At 23.4% G+C, this 14103-nt stretch overlaps 1 protein-coding gene across 1 annotated transcript; it reads right to left on the minus strand.

Annotated features, from left to right (window-relative positions):
- Positions 1-12035: 12035 nt before the first annotated feature.
- Positions 12036-13709, minus strand: LOC122715459 (protein FAM98B-like). The gene is made up of 3 exons (XM_043937674.1): positions 13704-13709; positions 13545-13590; positions 12036-12340 (listed from the first exon to the last, which is right to left on the minus strand). Exons 1-3 carry the CDS (start codon positions 13707-13709, stop codon positions 12036-12038), a joined length of 357 nt encoding a protein of 118 aa, XP_043793609.1.
- Positions 13710-14103: the final 394 nt, after the last annotated feature.

Genomic DNA, 14103 nt, shown 5'->3' on the forward strand with positions numbered 1-14103 from the left:
TATATGGAATAAAAGCGTTATTATTCGATAATAAATTTATTATTATTTTTTTATTTATTATTTGTTGTAACCATTATTTTATTTATCTATTTTTAATTTTTTATAGTAAAAAGCTATAGTATTTTTAGCATTTAAAGCAATTGTTTAAGGCTCTTTCTCTTCTTTGAATTGATTAAAATAAAACATTCATTCAATTTCATGAAAAAAAATTGTATTACTGAATTCATTTTAAATAGCTAATTTTTTTAAACAATGTAAATTTTTAGATTTCTTTCTCTTGAATAATTAATCAAGATTAAATAATCAAAAGTCGTTTATTCTATTAAATTAAAAATTAATAAATAAAATGTATAATAAATAAAGATTATACATTAACTCTTTGCAGACGAATGCTGCCGCTATATATAAAATTACAATTAAATAAAATTAAATTAAGTTAAATAAAATAATATATGTATATTGTCAATTAATATTCAGCTAATAATACAATTTTTACAAAAAAGAAAATATTTTTCTTTATTTCTAATATCCAAGTCCTTCATTTATAATTTAATAATTTAGTTTTATGTAAAAAATATTGCTGAGAATAAAAATTGAAAAAGTATTCATCCGCAAAGAATCAAATAAAATAAATTGATGAAAATAAATTAATTTCAACTTCAATAAAATAGAGTAAATTTAGATTTATTTAAAAGCTGAAACAAACTTTTTACATATATAGATTTATCATTATATCTTATAAAAAGAAAATAATATTGATAACAATATTAAACAATATAACATTATAACTAATATATTATAACCAGAATAATCACGAGAAAGTTGAAATAGAGAAAGTTATCATTTAAATCTTTCTGCATTTCTTTCATGTTTTATATACATTCAATTCATTTTCCATTTGAACATTTATCTATCGCTTATCGTTATTCTTTTGATGATTTTTTGTTCTTTTATTTCATTATTTTGTTTCATTTCAATTTATCCTAGTTTCCATTTCTATTGTTTTTACTTCGAATTGTAATTTTGTATTGATCGCGTATTTAAATTCAAGTTACGAAATAAATAAATAAATATTGATATCCAGTAATTTCTTGAATATTATATTACAAAATTCTGTATTATGGGAATCAGCATAGCAATATGTTAATATTATTTGTCGCATTATTCATCAGATAAAGTTATTAATCTATTATTCGGTAAATCGGCTTATCGTTCACGAATAAAAAATTCCGATAATTTTAATCCGTATATTTTTATTGATTTTCTACGAATATTAAAATTATTCGAAATATTTCAAAATATCAATTAATATATAATATGAAGATATATCTTTTTCATATTTTATTAAATATTATTAAGAACTTACTAAAATTAGCACTAAAATTATATATATATATAATTAATATTCAGATGAACATCTTTGCAGAGTTGATACTAGAAACCAAGACAAAGTTCGTATACAAAAATGACGATTAAAATTTACTTATTAAGTTATAAGTAATTTAAGTGAGATGGAAATAAAATGAGCGATATAACCGTTCTATCATATTTTGCTTTACTTAAGATAAAATTAAATTATTTATAAGTTAATAAAAAATAAAAGTAAGTCTCATCTAAGGTTCTTATATACGAATTTATGTTCGTTTATTCTATTATTATCTCTTGATTCTTCCGAATATATTAATAATATTTATATAATCTGTATAGTTAGTATTTAATAAACTTTAATTCATTATCAAAATTAAATAAAAAAATAATTTGAATATTATAATACATCATAAGTTAGTACAAATGAGATCAGAGAAATTCAAAATAAAAAAAATGAAAGCCTTAGGTGAAAATATAAAAGAAAATTTTTTCATTTAAGGTTTTGTTTTTGAGTATGAAAATTTGATTTAAATAATTAAATTAGTTAATCATTTGATGATTAGATCAGAGAAATTATCGATATTATAGAGAATTATGAAATGATTATTCTATTTATAAAATAGAGGAAAAAATAAGAATAATTTTCGTTTATGTTCTTGTTTTTGAAAAAATTGAAATTGAATATATATACTTAAAAAATTATATAATTGGTGAATTTTTAAATTCGATTTTCTTTTAAACAAGTTTCTTTTAATTGAAAAATTGTTTTCTAAATTTTTTGTTAATTATCACATTTGGAATAATCATCTGTCAACAATTTATTCATATTCTATATTATTTATTAGCTAATTTCACTATTTGAAAAAGTATTTGAAAAATTTTCAAACTTAATTTATTTGAAAACAAAACTTTCCGTTATTATTGATTTTTGTTTTATTTCGAATTATAGAATTTATTTGTACTATTTTGAATTTTTATGAATTGCGGCTCACTTTATATGCAATAATATTTAAAATATACTATATAGATATAATATACTTACATTATAGTATAAATTTATAATTAAATGCTTGATATATATTACTTGATATATTAATTATATGCTTGATATATATTACTCAGATAATTGTATAAGTAATTTCATATGATATTATTAATATTGAGTGAGTTAGAGTATAAATAAATAATATAATATATATAATATATATAAATATATAATATAGTATATAAATATAATATTGTAAATATATAGTATATATGAATAAATGAATTATTATCAGTTATTTGAATTATTTTTGTTTGTTATTATGAAAAATATTATAAAAAATGAATAATTAATGAATTAATAATTAATATATTAATAATTAAGGAATAATTAATGAATTAATTTAATAACATAGACATATGTAAAAAGAAAACATTTGAAATCTCCAATCTTATCTTATATTCCTATCTTATATTCTATTTTGTATTTTTATAGAATTGCTTGACAATATATTGAATTAATTTTAAAATTACTTCCTCGTAAAAAAGTAAAAAAATGTGACTCAAGTATCATGTTCTTCTTCCTCTTGCGGTCTTAAACTAGAATGAAGGTATAAGAGGATAAAGATATATGAAGAGGATAAAAATAGGAAAAGTGGAAGAAATTCTCTTTTTCTGTATATTCTTGAATGTACCAGTCTTACGCTGAATAATACTTTTTTCCCTCCACATCGAGAATTTTTAGAGTGCGCAACCATCTAAGTGGCTTAATTGCTTTGTAACTTGATTATGTAAATTAATTAATTAATACGATGTAAGACCGACTAGGCAAGCTTTTTAGTTATTTCTCATAAAATATAATGAATATCGCGAATGGTTACAATCTGGTCGAATTTCTTGTACGCTATCGAGTCATTTGCTACATCAATGATAAGTCAAAATTTATAGAAAAAAAAATCATTTTTACTTATATGATAAAGTCATTGATAAAGTTTCGTAGTGAAATATTGAGAATATTATATTTTTTATATTTTTTTATATTTTTAGTGAAAATCTTTTACTATGAAAAATATTGTGAAAAATAGTGGAAAATAAATACTGTGTCAATAATATTATTTATGAATATGTGAACTTTGATTAATTTGTATATATTAGTATTTAACTTTAATTAATTAGGCATTTATTTGAATTTTAATTTGTACAATGTGTACAAATTAAGGATAAATTGTTGATGAACAATATTTATTATTTGTTTATGAAATTAATAGAAAGTAATTAATATTTATTTCATTATTCATTATAATATCATTATAATATTTATTTCATATATTCATTCATATAATAATTCATAATTATAAAAAAAATTCATAATTCGTAAAAATTCATAATTCATTCATTTCATTAATAGAAAGTAATTAAAATTATCTAATATTATAATTTTAATATTATGATATTAAATGATATTTTTATGATATACTATATTTTATATCATATTTTTTTGATATTAAAAGATCATAATATTATATATAATATCATAATTATAATATTTAATATTTAATGTTACAATTACATAATATTTAAATTATGTTATATAAAAATTATATTATATATTATATTATCTTTAATTAATTATATTATATTAAATTATATTATATATTATAATAATATTTTCATATACATAAATTGCTTCATTTCATATAACAAACATGTTTTTAATAGTTCTATGAGTAGAAAGAAGAATACTACGTTTAAATTACTATAATTTTCTTATTCTTATTATTTCTTATGAATCCTCATAACGATTCAAAAAATATATTATAAATTTTTCTATAAAAAGTAATTTCTAAAATGATTTTTATACTATATAATTATTACATCAAAATATGTATAAATGTTACAGAAACAGAAATCATTAAGAAAAAGCTCATGAAATAGAGAGGGAAAAAAGGAGACAGATTCGTGAAAGAATTGAAATAATTAAAGAGAAATCAAAAATATTTCGATTTTTTTGTTGATAAAAACTTTTTTATTGGAATTTCTTTTTATATACATCAATATCTTTTCTTGGATTGACATTTATTCATTCAAAAGAAATAATATGACTTGGTAATGTAGTTATATAATGTTGACAAATGGATTTGTACAAGCTGTTTTATATATTGCATGTATTTATTTCCATAATTAACGAGATTATATTTATTTTAAAAAAGAATTATAAATCCTATTATATATTTTATAAATATTATGTTTTTGTATTCTCTTTCAATATCAGCATTAAATCAGAACAATCACAATATTTCCAAAAATTGCATTCGTTTACAACTTCGTTAAAATCATCATTTAAATCAAACGAAATTTTGAGCCATCATCGATTTTAAAATCGAAACAATTGTCATTGCTATAAACTTTATTCCTTTTTTTCAAGAATTTCATCTATATAAATATTAAATATTTAATTTTCAAATTTTATAATATATAGTGAATTCGATGAAAATTTTTTTCTCAATCGGTTTCAGAAATAAAACGATTAATAAATCATTAATTCGATCATGTCACGGAAATCATGCACTTTTTCAATTAAGGAACTTTCCTTGTGAACAACATATGAACACGAAGGGTGATTTGCATGAGCATTAAATGAATGAAAGCCGTAATCGAAAATGAAATCGATGGATTTGCGACATTTCCGTGCACACGCTGCTATGCGTGTTTGCTTTCCCTGATTATTTAATGCCGTGTGTCATGGCTTTTCTGCAAAGTGATTTCCTTTCAGATGAGAAGAATTTCGTATCATTACTATTCTATGAAACTTTATACTTTTTTTTAATTCTTTTTATTACTAATTATTATAACTTATTGTTGTTGATGTTGTCATTATCATTCCTTGAAATATAATATAAATAAATACAAATTTGACTTTGAATTTAAGTTAATATGAATTAATATCAATCCATTATTATTATTATTCTTATTATTATTGTTATTGTCATTGTTATTATCATTGTATTGTCATTGTTATTGTCATTATTATTGTTATTATTATTGTTATTATTATTGTCATTATTATTGTTATTATTATTGTCATTATTATTGTTATTATCATTATTATTATTATTGTTATTATTATTATTATTATCATCATCATCATTATCATCATCATCATCATCATCATTATTATTATTATTATTATTATTTGAATTCCAATGGTTATATATTTTATTTATAATGTGAACTGAAATTGATAATTTTTGTAAATTATGATTATTATTTGTAATTAAAGTAACAGAGAAAAAAATAAATAACTACTTTAAGTAAAATAAAAAATAAATTTATTTAATAAAATGTTTTCAAATAAACTTTAAAGAATAAATTATTTTTAAGTTATTGATTAACTAAATATTAGATTATTATAAATAATATTAGAAAAATAAATAAATAAATAATAGAATTAATATATATAAATATAAAAAATTATAAATATATTATTATAAAAAATATAATAAATATAATAAATTTATATAAATATATAAAATAATAAAAATAATATATATGAAAAATAATTTTTTATATATATAAAATAAAGATTTTATGTGATATTAAAAAATATATATATATATTTAAAATATATATAAAATATATATATAAATAATGTATATAAATTATAAAATATATATATATATTTATATTTATATTTAAATATTTGTATTTAAACATACAATTAAACATAAAGGAAATAATAATATTTTTTTACTGAAATCAAATAAGATACATCTATAATATAAATAAAAACAAATTGAAAATCTGAAAATTCTATTCTTCTAATTTTTTTACAATATTTTATTGTAATAAAAATAAAACATTTTTTTTTTTCATTCTCGTAAATATTTTTGGATTAATTCCATAGATTTGTAATTTCAATTTTTCATCGAATAAAATTTTACAAATGTATTTAACAAACTTATATTGACTAATAATTAATTTGTAATTATTTATTGCAAAAATTCTAAAATATATGTTTTCCAAAAATATATCAATATTCAAATATATAAAAATTCGGATATTAGTCAAAAAGAAAACACAAATGATAAAAAAAAAAAGGACAGAAAAAGAAATAAAAAGAATAAAAATATATTATGTATCATGTAAATAGAATTCATTTAATCTGAACTATAAATATTAATAAAAATTACAATTAAATCCTTGTTCTACTTCTCATACCCATAATTCAAGGCAATAAATCACAAAAATAGCAAATAACAATAACGGCCATTAAAAATATTATATTCAGACTCAAATTCATTTGAGAATAAAACTCGAGAGTTTTTCTCAAAAGTATTTTTAAATAAATGGATATTACACTGAGAATGAAAGTTATTATCATTTCAATCCAATATCTGTTTGTAAAAAATATGCTTGAATGCGAATATATTGAATGAGAATAAGTCAAGAGTTACTCTCGAAAGAGCAATTGTAGTTAAGTTTAGATTACAAATTGAGAGTGATTGTTTGAAAATAATTGTTACTTTCATGATTGCGACCTTCGCAATGTATGATTATTTTCTAATAGTCGAAGAAACTTGTATTTTTTAATTTTCTAGATTTTTATTTTCGAAAGATTGTTTCTGATTAATTTATGAAATGCTTCAAAGGTTTTGAAATTTTTATTTTTTATTTTTTTTTTAGATTATTATTTTTTAACTTTTTATCTTTTATTTTTATTTAATATTTTAAAATTAATATATAAAATTTTTACAATATATAATGACAATAATGATATAATAATTTTATATCATTATATTTATTATTAGATTCAATTATATTATATTATATGTATCATAGATATGATTATATAAAATTTGATAAATATTCTATAAAATGAAATTTTAAAATTTCATTTTATAGAGTAACATTATAAAAATATATTTCATTGGAAAATATATATAAATATTTAATTGTAAAATATGATTATATATAAATTATTAAACAAAAATTTATAAAATCAATTAAAATAATATTTTTAAAATAGGTTGTACTTCATAAAATTTCTTGATCAAATTTATTGATATTTATTATAGGAAGTATATTTTATTAAAAGTTATGAATAAACCTGTACATTTCGTTTCATTTTAATGTCTATAGTAAGAAATAATCTCACGAATGCTTCATGAATGTTTCAAATGCAAATACGTTTAAAAGGAAAACTTCGTCTTTTAAATATGTTTAAGCAAAAATCGCTCTCAGAATTATTTTTCACTAGCGGACACTGATCGAAAATTATTCTCAAGTAATCATTTTCAATGCAATATTCAACTGCAAAAAATTTCATAAGAATTTTACTTTCAATTGCATTCACACTCTTCAAATTCATGGCCGCATATCCATACCGTGCTGATATTTTCCTCGAGTCGATCATTTTAACCATACCATGTCCATGATATTTATGCCATTGCAATATCGTAACCAAGAAAATGTTATTGCCGCAAGCTGGAACGATAGTAAATCCATTGGTTCAGCAATAATCGCGGCTTGGCCGTTTACGACTGTTTCACAGCGATTTTAATTTTCACCCTTGTACAAGATGAGCATAGATTTATAAATCGAAAGTAGATTCGCAGAATTCGGGCGAATTAACATGCATTTAATTCACATTTTTCAGACTCGTATTCGCTTTGCATTATTGCGTACAATGGCAACATATTCGTATCATTTATTATTAAATCCTAATATACAAAAAAATGATGATATGGAATATGAAAAAAACGCAAGAAATGAAAAATATCAATCTGATTTATAAGTGAATTTCTGTGAATCTTAAAAATTATTTGTTTTTTCTTTATAATTTATTTGATAAAAAATCTTTATAAGAAAAAGATTTTTAAAAAATCTTAAAAGAAGATGTTTTTTTTCGATTATAATTTCATTCTTTATTTTACAACTCTTTAAATATACACAAATGTTTATTGCTTATTTTTTATAATTTTTTAAAATTATAATAAATACAAGAAAAAGAAATTAAAATAGAAATTCAATGCTTTCCTATGCTTTATTAAATTGAAACAATGAAATTAGATTATTAAAAATATCAAATTTTATAATTACTTTTTTTCTTTTCCTAATAGTCCGATTCTTTTTTCTAAGAAAATTGTTTGTTGATCAATTATAACAATTTTTATTCAATTTTGATCGTTACATCTCAATATTCTATTCTTTTTTTCTAATAACTTTTCATTTTCTTCATTATTATTTTTAAAGTTTTATAATATTTTTAAGTTTTAAAAAATTTTGAACAAAAGATACGCAAAATAAAAAAACATAAATTGAAATTTTAATTACAAATAAACGATATACTGTTTCAGATAAGGAAAAGAAATAAATAATTCATATTTTATTTATTAATTAAAATATTTAAATTTGGACAAAAGGGATGAAAATAGAAAATAAACTATTTTGTGTGTCAATAAATTTTTTTAATTCTTGCTGATTCAAAATGTGTAAATTAATTATAAAGGTACAAAAAGAATCCTATACAGTGTAAATTATTTTTTCTCCCATATCAATTTTCGTATTTTTATTTCATTTTACTTGAAAACTGGATCTTACATACATGTATATACTATAACGATATGGGATTAAATGTACAATATCTACAATATTATTTGCTAAATATTTTGATCGAAGAATAGCCCATACCCATACCCTCACATAAGACATTCCACGAATTCAACAGATCAAATATATCAGATTTAATTTTTAATCGAAAGAAAACACATTTATACGGACACATTTGTGTAGACAATTTTCATATCTTAATAATGTAATTCGACAACAAATCCAAAGCTCGCCTCCAAGTGGATTGGCAATCTCTACCAACGTACGTACAACCAAAGCTCACTTTCAACACATCACCAGGAAGAAAAGAAACTTTGGAAGCGTGATCTTATTCTTTGCTGTCCATGGATCTACTGTTGTTCTCTCTTTTATTTTCTGCGCGCTTATATCTCGGAATTCGCGAAATGGAAACACGGTTCCTCAGTCGCGATCATGTTATTTCCGCTTTCTTCCTCCATGGATGCATTATTCGTTCGCGATGCTCTTCCTCGCATACAAGAATAAAAAAAGAAGAAGAAGAAGAAAAAGAATCGGTAAGGAGAGGGGTCAGGACTATCTCTTCGTGAACCGAGAATCGGTGATTACAGCCAAGATGTGCACTGGTGGTGATCGGTGAGCAAAATTTCCTTCTAATTATTCGCCTGGTCCCCGGTTTGTCCTTTACCACCAGCCTGAAAAGAATTTTTCGTGCGTTAATCGCGAAGGGACGACACTCTTCTTCATCGGACGATGGCCCCGGTGACGCGCTTTTGTTTACGAGCCTCTTTGTCTTTTACGATCCTCGTTGTTTTTTTCCCCATTATTTTGTAATGCGAAGCACTCTTTAATCAAAAGCATGGAACCCCAACAAGCCAGGTGGGATTGTTCGTTATGTCGCTTCGTTCCAATTATACTCGATTTCGAAAATTTGTTTCTCGTTGTATTGTTATTTCATCAAAAATCTAAAGTCTCTTAATTAATTAGAATTAAGGCCCAGATTGAGAAGGAAAATCGAACATTTAGTTTTTACGCGGGGAAATGGACAAATGTGTTTTTAAATGAAATCGGCCGAATTTTTATTTTTCCACTTCCTCGAGGGGAAAATAGCTGGCAGACTTTTTATCGGCTTGTGCATCGAATCTTCTACGTAAACAGCTTAATTGGCATTTAAACTGGTATAAATTTAGTCGAGATCCATTCATTTTCGGGTAAATATATAGATATTGCATTTCGAATAACTAAACCAAGTAATTTATCCGATGTCTCATCTTTCCATCCGATTCCGGTTAAAAAATAATTATATTCGTATTATTCGGTTATATATATTAATATACGATGTCTTATGAATGAATAATTAATTTTATATAATTTGGTTGATAAATCTTCGAAGCGAATAGCAATCTTAGAGAGGAGGAAGCGAAGATGAATCACGAATTCATTATACTTTATAATAGTTTCGTGAAATTATTAAATTATTTTATATAAAATTTGATTATATAGTACTTTCAATAACTTTCAAATTACTTTTAAGAAAAAATAAATTTTAATAATTAATTCTATTAGATTCTTAAGACAAATATTTTTAAAAAACCGTAAGAATTATAAAAATATTGTAAAATGCATGGAATTATTTGATGATGAATTTTCAATTTGTTTCATTTATTTTCACGTGTTTTTAGAAATACTAATTTTTATAAAATTTAATAAACGCTGTAGATATTTTTTATTTGTTTAATAAAATTTATTTGATATTATTAATCTAGTTAATGATAAGCGAAAAATACAAGCCAAAATTACGTATATTTTATCAGTTATTTTTAGATTTTTTACTGTGGAGAAAAAAAATATTTTTACTTTTATAAAAAATAAGAGAAAATTTATTCAAAATAAATTAAAGTAAGAAGAATAGAAAAAAGCAAAATAAAACAACTTTTTGTCTAATAATTCAACAAGTTTGAATAAATATTAAAGTTTTTAATATTTCTTTCATATTTCATTGAATCATCTTTTAATTGAATCTAATAATTATTTTAATATTTAATTGATTATTTTTAACATTTCATATTCGCTTTTTTTTATATCAAATATAATCGATTGCGTAATATTTTTTACTAGATTCCAATAAAATTATATAATTAATCACAATTTTTACTTCTACGAATAATTTTTTATATCGATTCAATTCAAAAATCATTCCATTTATCTTCTCTTATTTCAATAAATTAAATCAAGAATCAGCAGCAACATTTCTCATAAACAAACATGTAAATAAATCCCTTTGCCTTCGAATTCCAGCTTAACCAGCTAATTAACGCATTACGCTTTCAACAAATCTATCAAACAAAGATCCGTCTTTCTAAATCAAACCGTAATTTTCATGACCCAAAAAATCATTCGTGATTCATTGCTTTTCATTTCGTTATATACATTTTTTAAAATTTTACAAATCTTCAATATTATTATTGCCAAACTGATATAAAATGGTTGTCAAATTAGTAGAATAAAAACAAAGAAAAATGAAGAGAAAAAAAAATGCTGTTATAGAAAGTTCATTATAACATTCAACTTCTTCGATTAACCATTCTTACTTTAAAATTAGTAAAAAAAAAAAATTATCAAAGTAAAAAGGAAAAAGAAAAATAAAAAAGAAAAAGATCATAGAAATTTTTTTGAACATTTTCAATCAATCGAAATTAAGAAAAAAAAAGAAGAAGAATGAAAAAAAAAAGAAAAAAAGAAAAAAACAGAAAATTCCTTCTAACTAACTTCGATTAATATTCTTACTTCAAAAAGAAAATTGAAGCAAAAAAAAAAAGAGATCATAGAAAAATTTGTGATAATTTCAAACAATTTCAATCAAAGTTCCTACTTCAAAATTGACATCAAAACGCAGAAAAAAAACAAAAAATACAAAGAAAAAGGATTGTTAAAAATTCATTATCATATATTATTTAACTCCAAATATTTTTCATTAATATTTCAAATTTATTGACATTTAAAAAAAAAGAAAAAAAAGATAAGATAAATAAAGAAAAGAAAGAAGAAAAAGAAAAAGGAATTAATATTTTAGAAAAATATTTCAAAAGTCATATTAATTACTTACCGCCTCCTCCACCGCCGCTCCATCCACCACCACCACCGCTCCATCCTCCTTTCCATCCACCACCGCCACCACTCGGCCATCCGCCACCACCTCCAGCCCATCCACCACCACCCCCACTAGGCCATCCACCGCCTCCACCGCTAACAGTGATCACTTTGATGATTTTTCCGCCACCTCCGCCTCCACCTCCACCACCTCCGTATTTCCAGCCACCACCACCACCGCCACCAGACCAGCCACCGCCACCTCCATTCCAGCCACCACCTCCACCAGACCAACCGCTGCTTATGTAACCGGCTGTAAAGTGAAACAAAATAATCCAATGTTTTTGACTAAATAATGAAAATTGATAAAGTATTGATATTTATTATAAATTATTGAACTTTGATTAATATGTTAAATAGGTTGATAAAATATGTGAAATCGTTATTGAATATTTTTAGAAATATAGAAAGGAGAAAAATATTTTTACAATAAAGATTATTCTTTTCTGACAATATTTAATCCTTGATTAATAAGAATAAGAAATCTGCATATCGAATTTGATATGGAGAAGAAATAATTATGAAATTTTTAAATTTATATAAAATTTTATATAAATAAATACAAATTCCAAATGAAAAATATAAATAATAAACATGTCAATTTATTTTATTAAAAATTATATATTTGTATTATTGTTTTGTTATCATACAAGAAAAACGTTACAATTTTTACACGAAAGTTTGTGAAATATTGTACGAATAAATTATTAAAAAGTATCTATCTTAATTCTTTGCTATCAAAATTTATATAATACATCACTATGTTTCAAAATTATTTAAAATTTAATACCATTGAACGAAATACTCATGCTAAAATAAATCGAACTGTTATTTCTATTTCATGCATGTAAAAGATATCAATTTCGAACTATTTATTGTCTATACTTATTTGTTAACTATATTTCTTTTATTTTCAAATCTTCCCCGCGGTTATTACAAGTATACGGACTATTTGACTTCGTAGTAACTCGATTAACGATCGAAGGCAAGCGATCGTGAAAATTGAGAGAGCGTGCGCACGTTTTTACCCGTCACTCGATTAACGTCTTCTCCCGAGGGTAAGAAAGCTCGTTCCAATCGCGTTTTTCATACGTACAAACATTGATCATTCCTTGATTAATCGGAATCATAATATACTAATCACGATATATTCTTTGCATTTTTGATAAATTTGCACATTCACTTTAAAAATGTAAACCTTTTCACGATCTAGCAATTTATACAATTACTTTTATTTCAAACCACCAGATCTATCCCAATCGTTCCTTTCAGCTAGCTTCGTCAGGAATCAGATGACACATAATATCAGTACAATCCCCTTCCTGATAAAGATAGTAATATTTACGAAACGTTGAGATAAAATTTCTACTGGACGTGATTCATCAAGAGTTCAACTCATCCAGGAGTTCTATTTATAGAAATAACATATTTCGTTCACTGGTTAGGTTACTACTCACCATAGGCAGTGGCTACGAGCGCCAAAAGAATCGTAATCGCGAACACCTGTAATGAAAATATCGCGTGAATTCTTCGAAATAGAGATGGAGAGAAAAACGGATGATAAAAGAAACACCGTAAAGATCGAGAGGCTCACGTATGCCTATGTTACCACGTACCTTCATGTTGAGGTGTTTGATGCCCATCGTCGGAACCGGTGCCTCTTTTATAGCTCTTGCCTTTCTTCGCGGATCCCCGCCCTTCCGCCTCTCTCCGTCCAGTCACCAATTCGTCTTCTGGTACTCAGTAACACCTAACTTTCGTCCCACCACTATTGGAACAAAAATCTCCCTACCAACCGACTGTCAGTATATGCACTTCGAACCCCCTCTTCAGGGTCTCTCTCTCTTGTTACCGATGTAACCAATGTAACGATCCTCGTGCCGATAAATCTGAACGGGCGATCGTGAATCTTTTGAAGAGGCCGCCATTGCGTTTGGGTTACAGGGTCGTGCGATTCTTTCTGTTTACCGTATACATTTTTTGTGTCTTTTAGTACGTATATTTCATTTCTGAGTT

Source organism: Apis laboriosa, unplaced genomic scaffold (assembly GCF_014066325.1).
Source record: "Apis laboriosa isolate Shangri-la unplaced genomic scaffold, ASM1406632v1 scaffold35_cov144, whole genome shotgun sequence".
Classification (NCBI taxonomy): domain Eukaryota; kingdom Metazoa; phylum Arthropoda; class Insecta; order Hymenoptera; family Apidae; genus Apis; species Apis laboriosa.

What these genes read in the sequence shown, in the direction of transcription:
- LOC122715459 (XM_043937674.1), bottom strand. An exon ending in GCTCGTAGCCACTGCCTATG is followed by an intron (nt 12,341 to 13,544) that starts GTGAGTAGTAAC and finishes TTCACTTTACAG; the next exon opens with CCGGTTACATAAGCAGCGGT.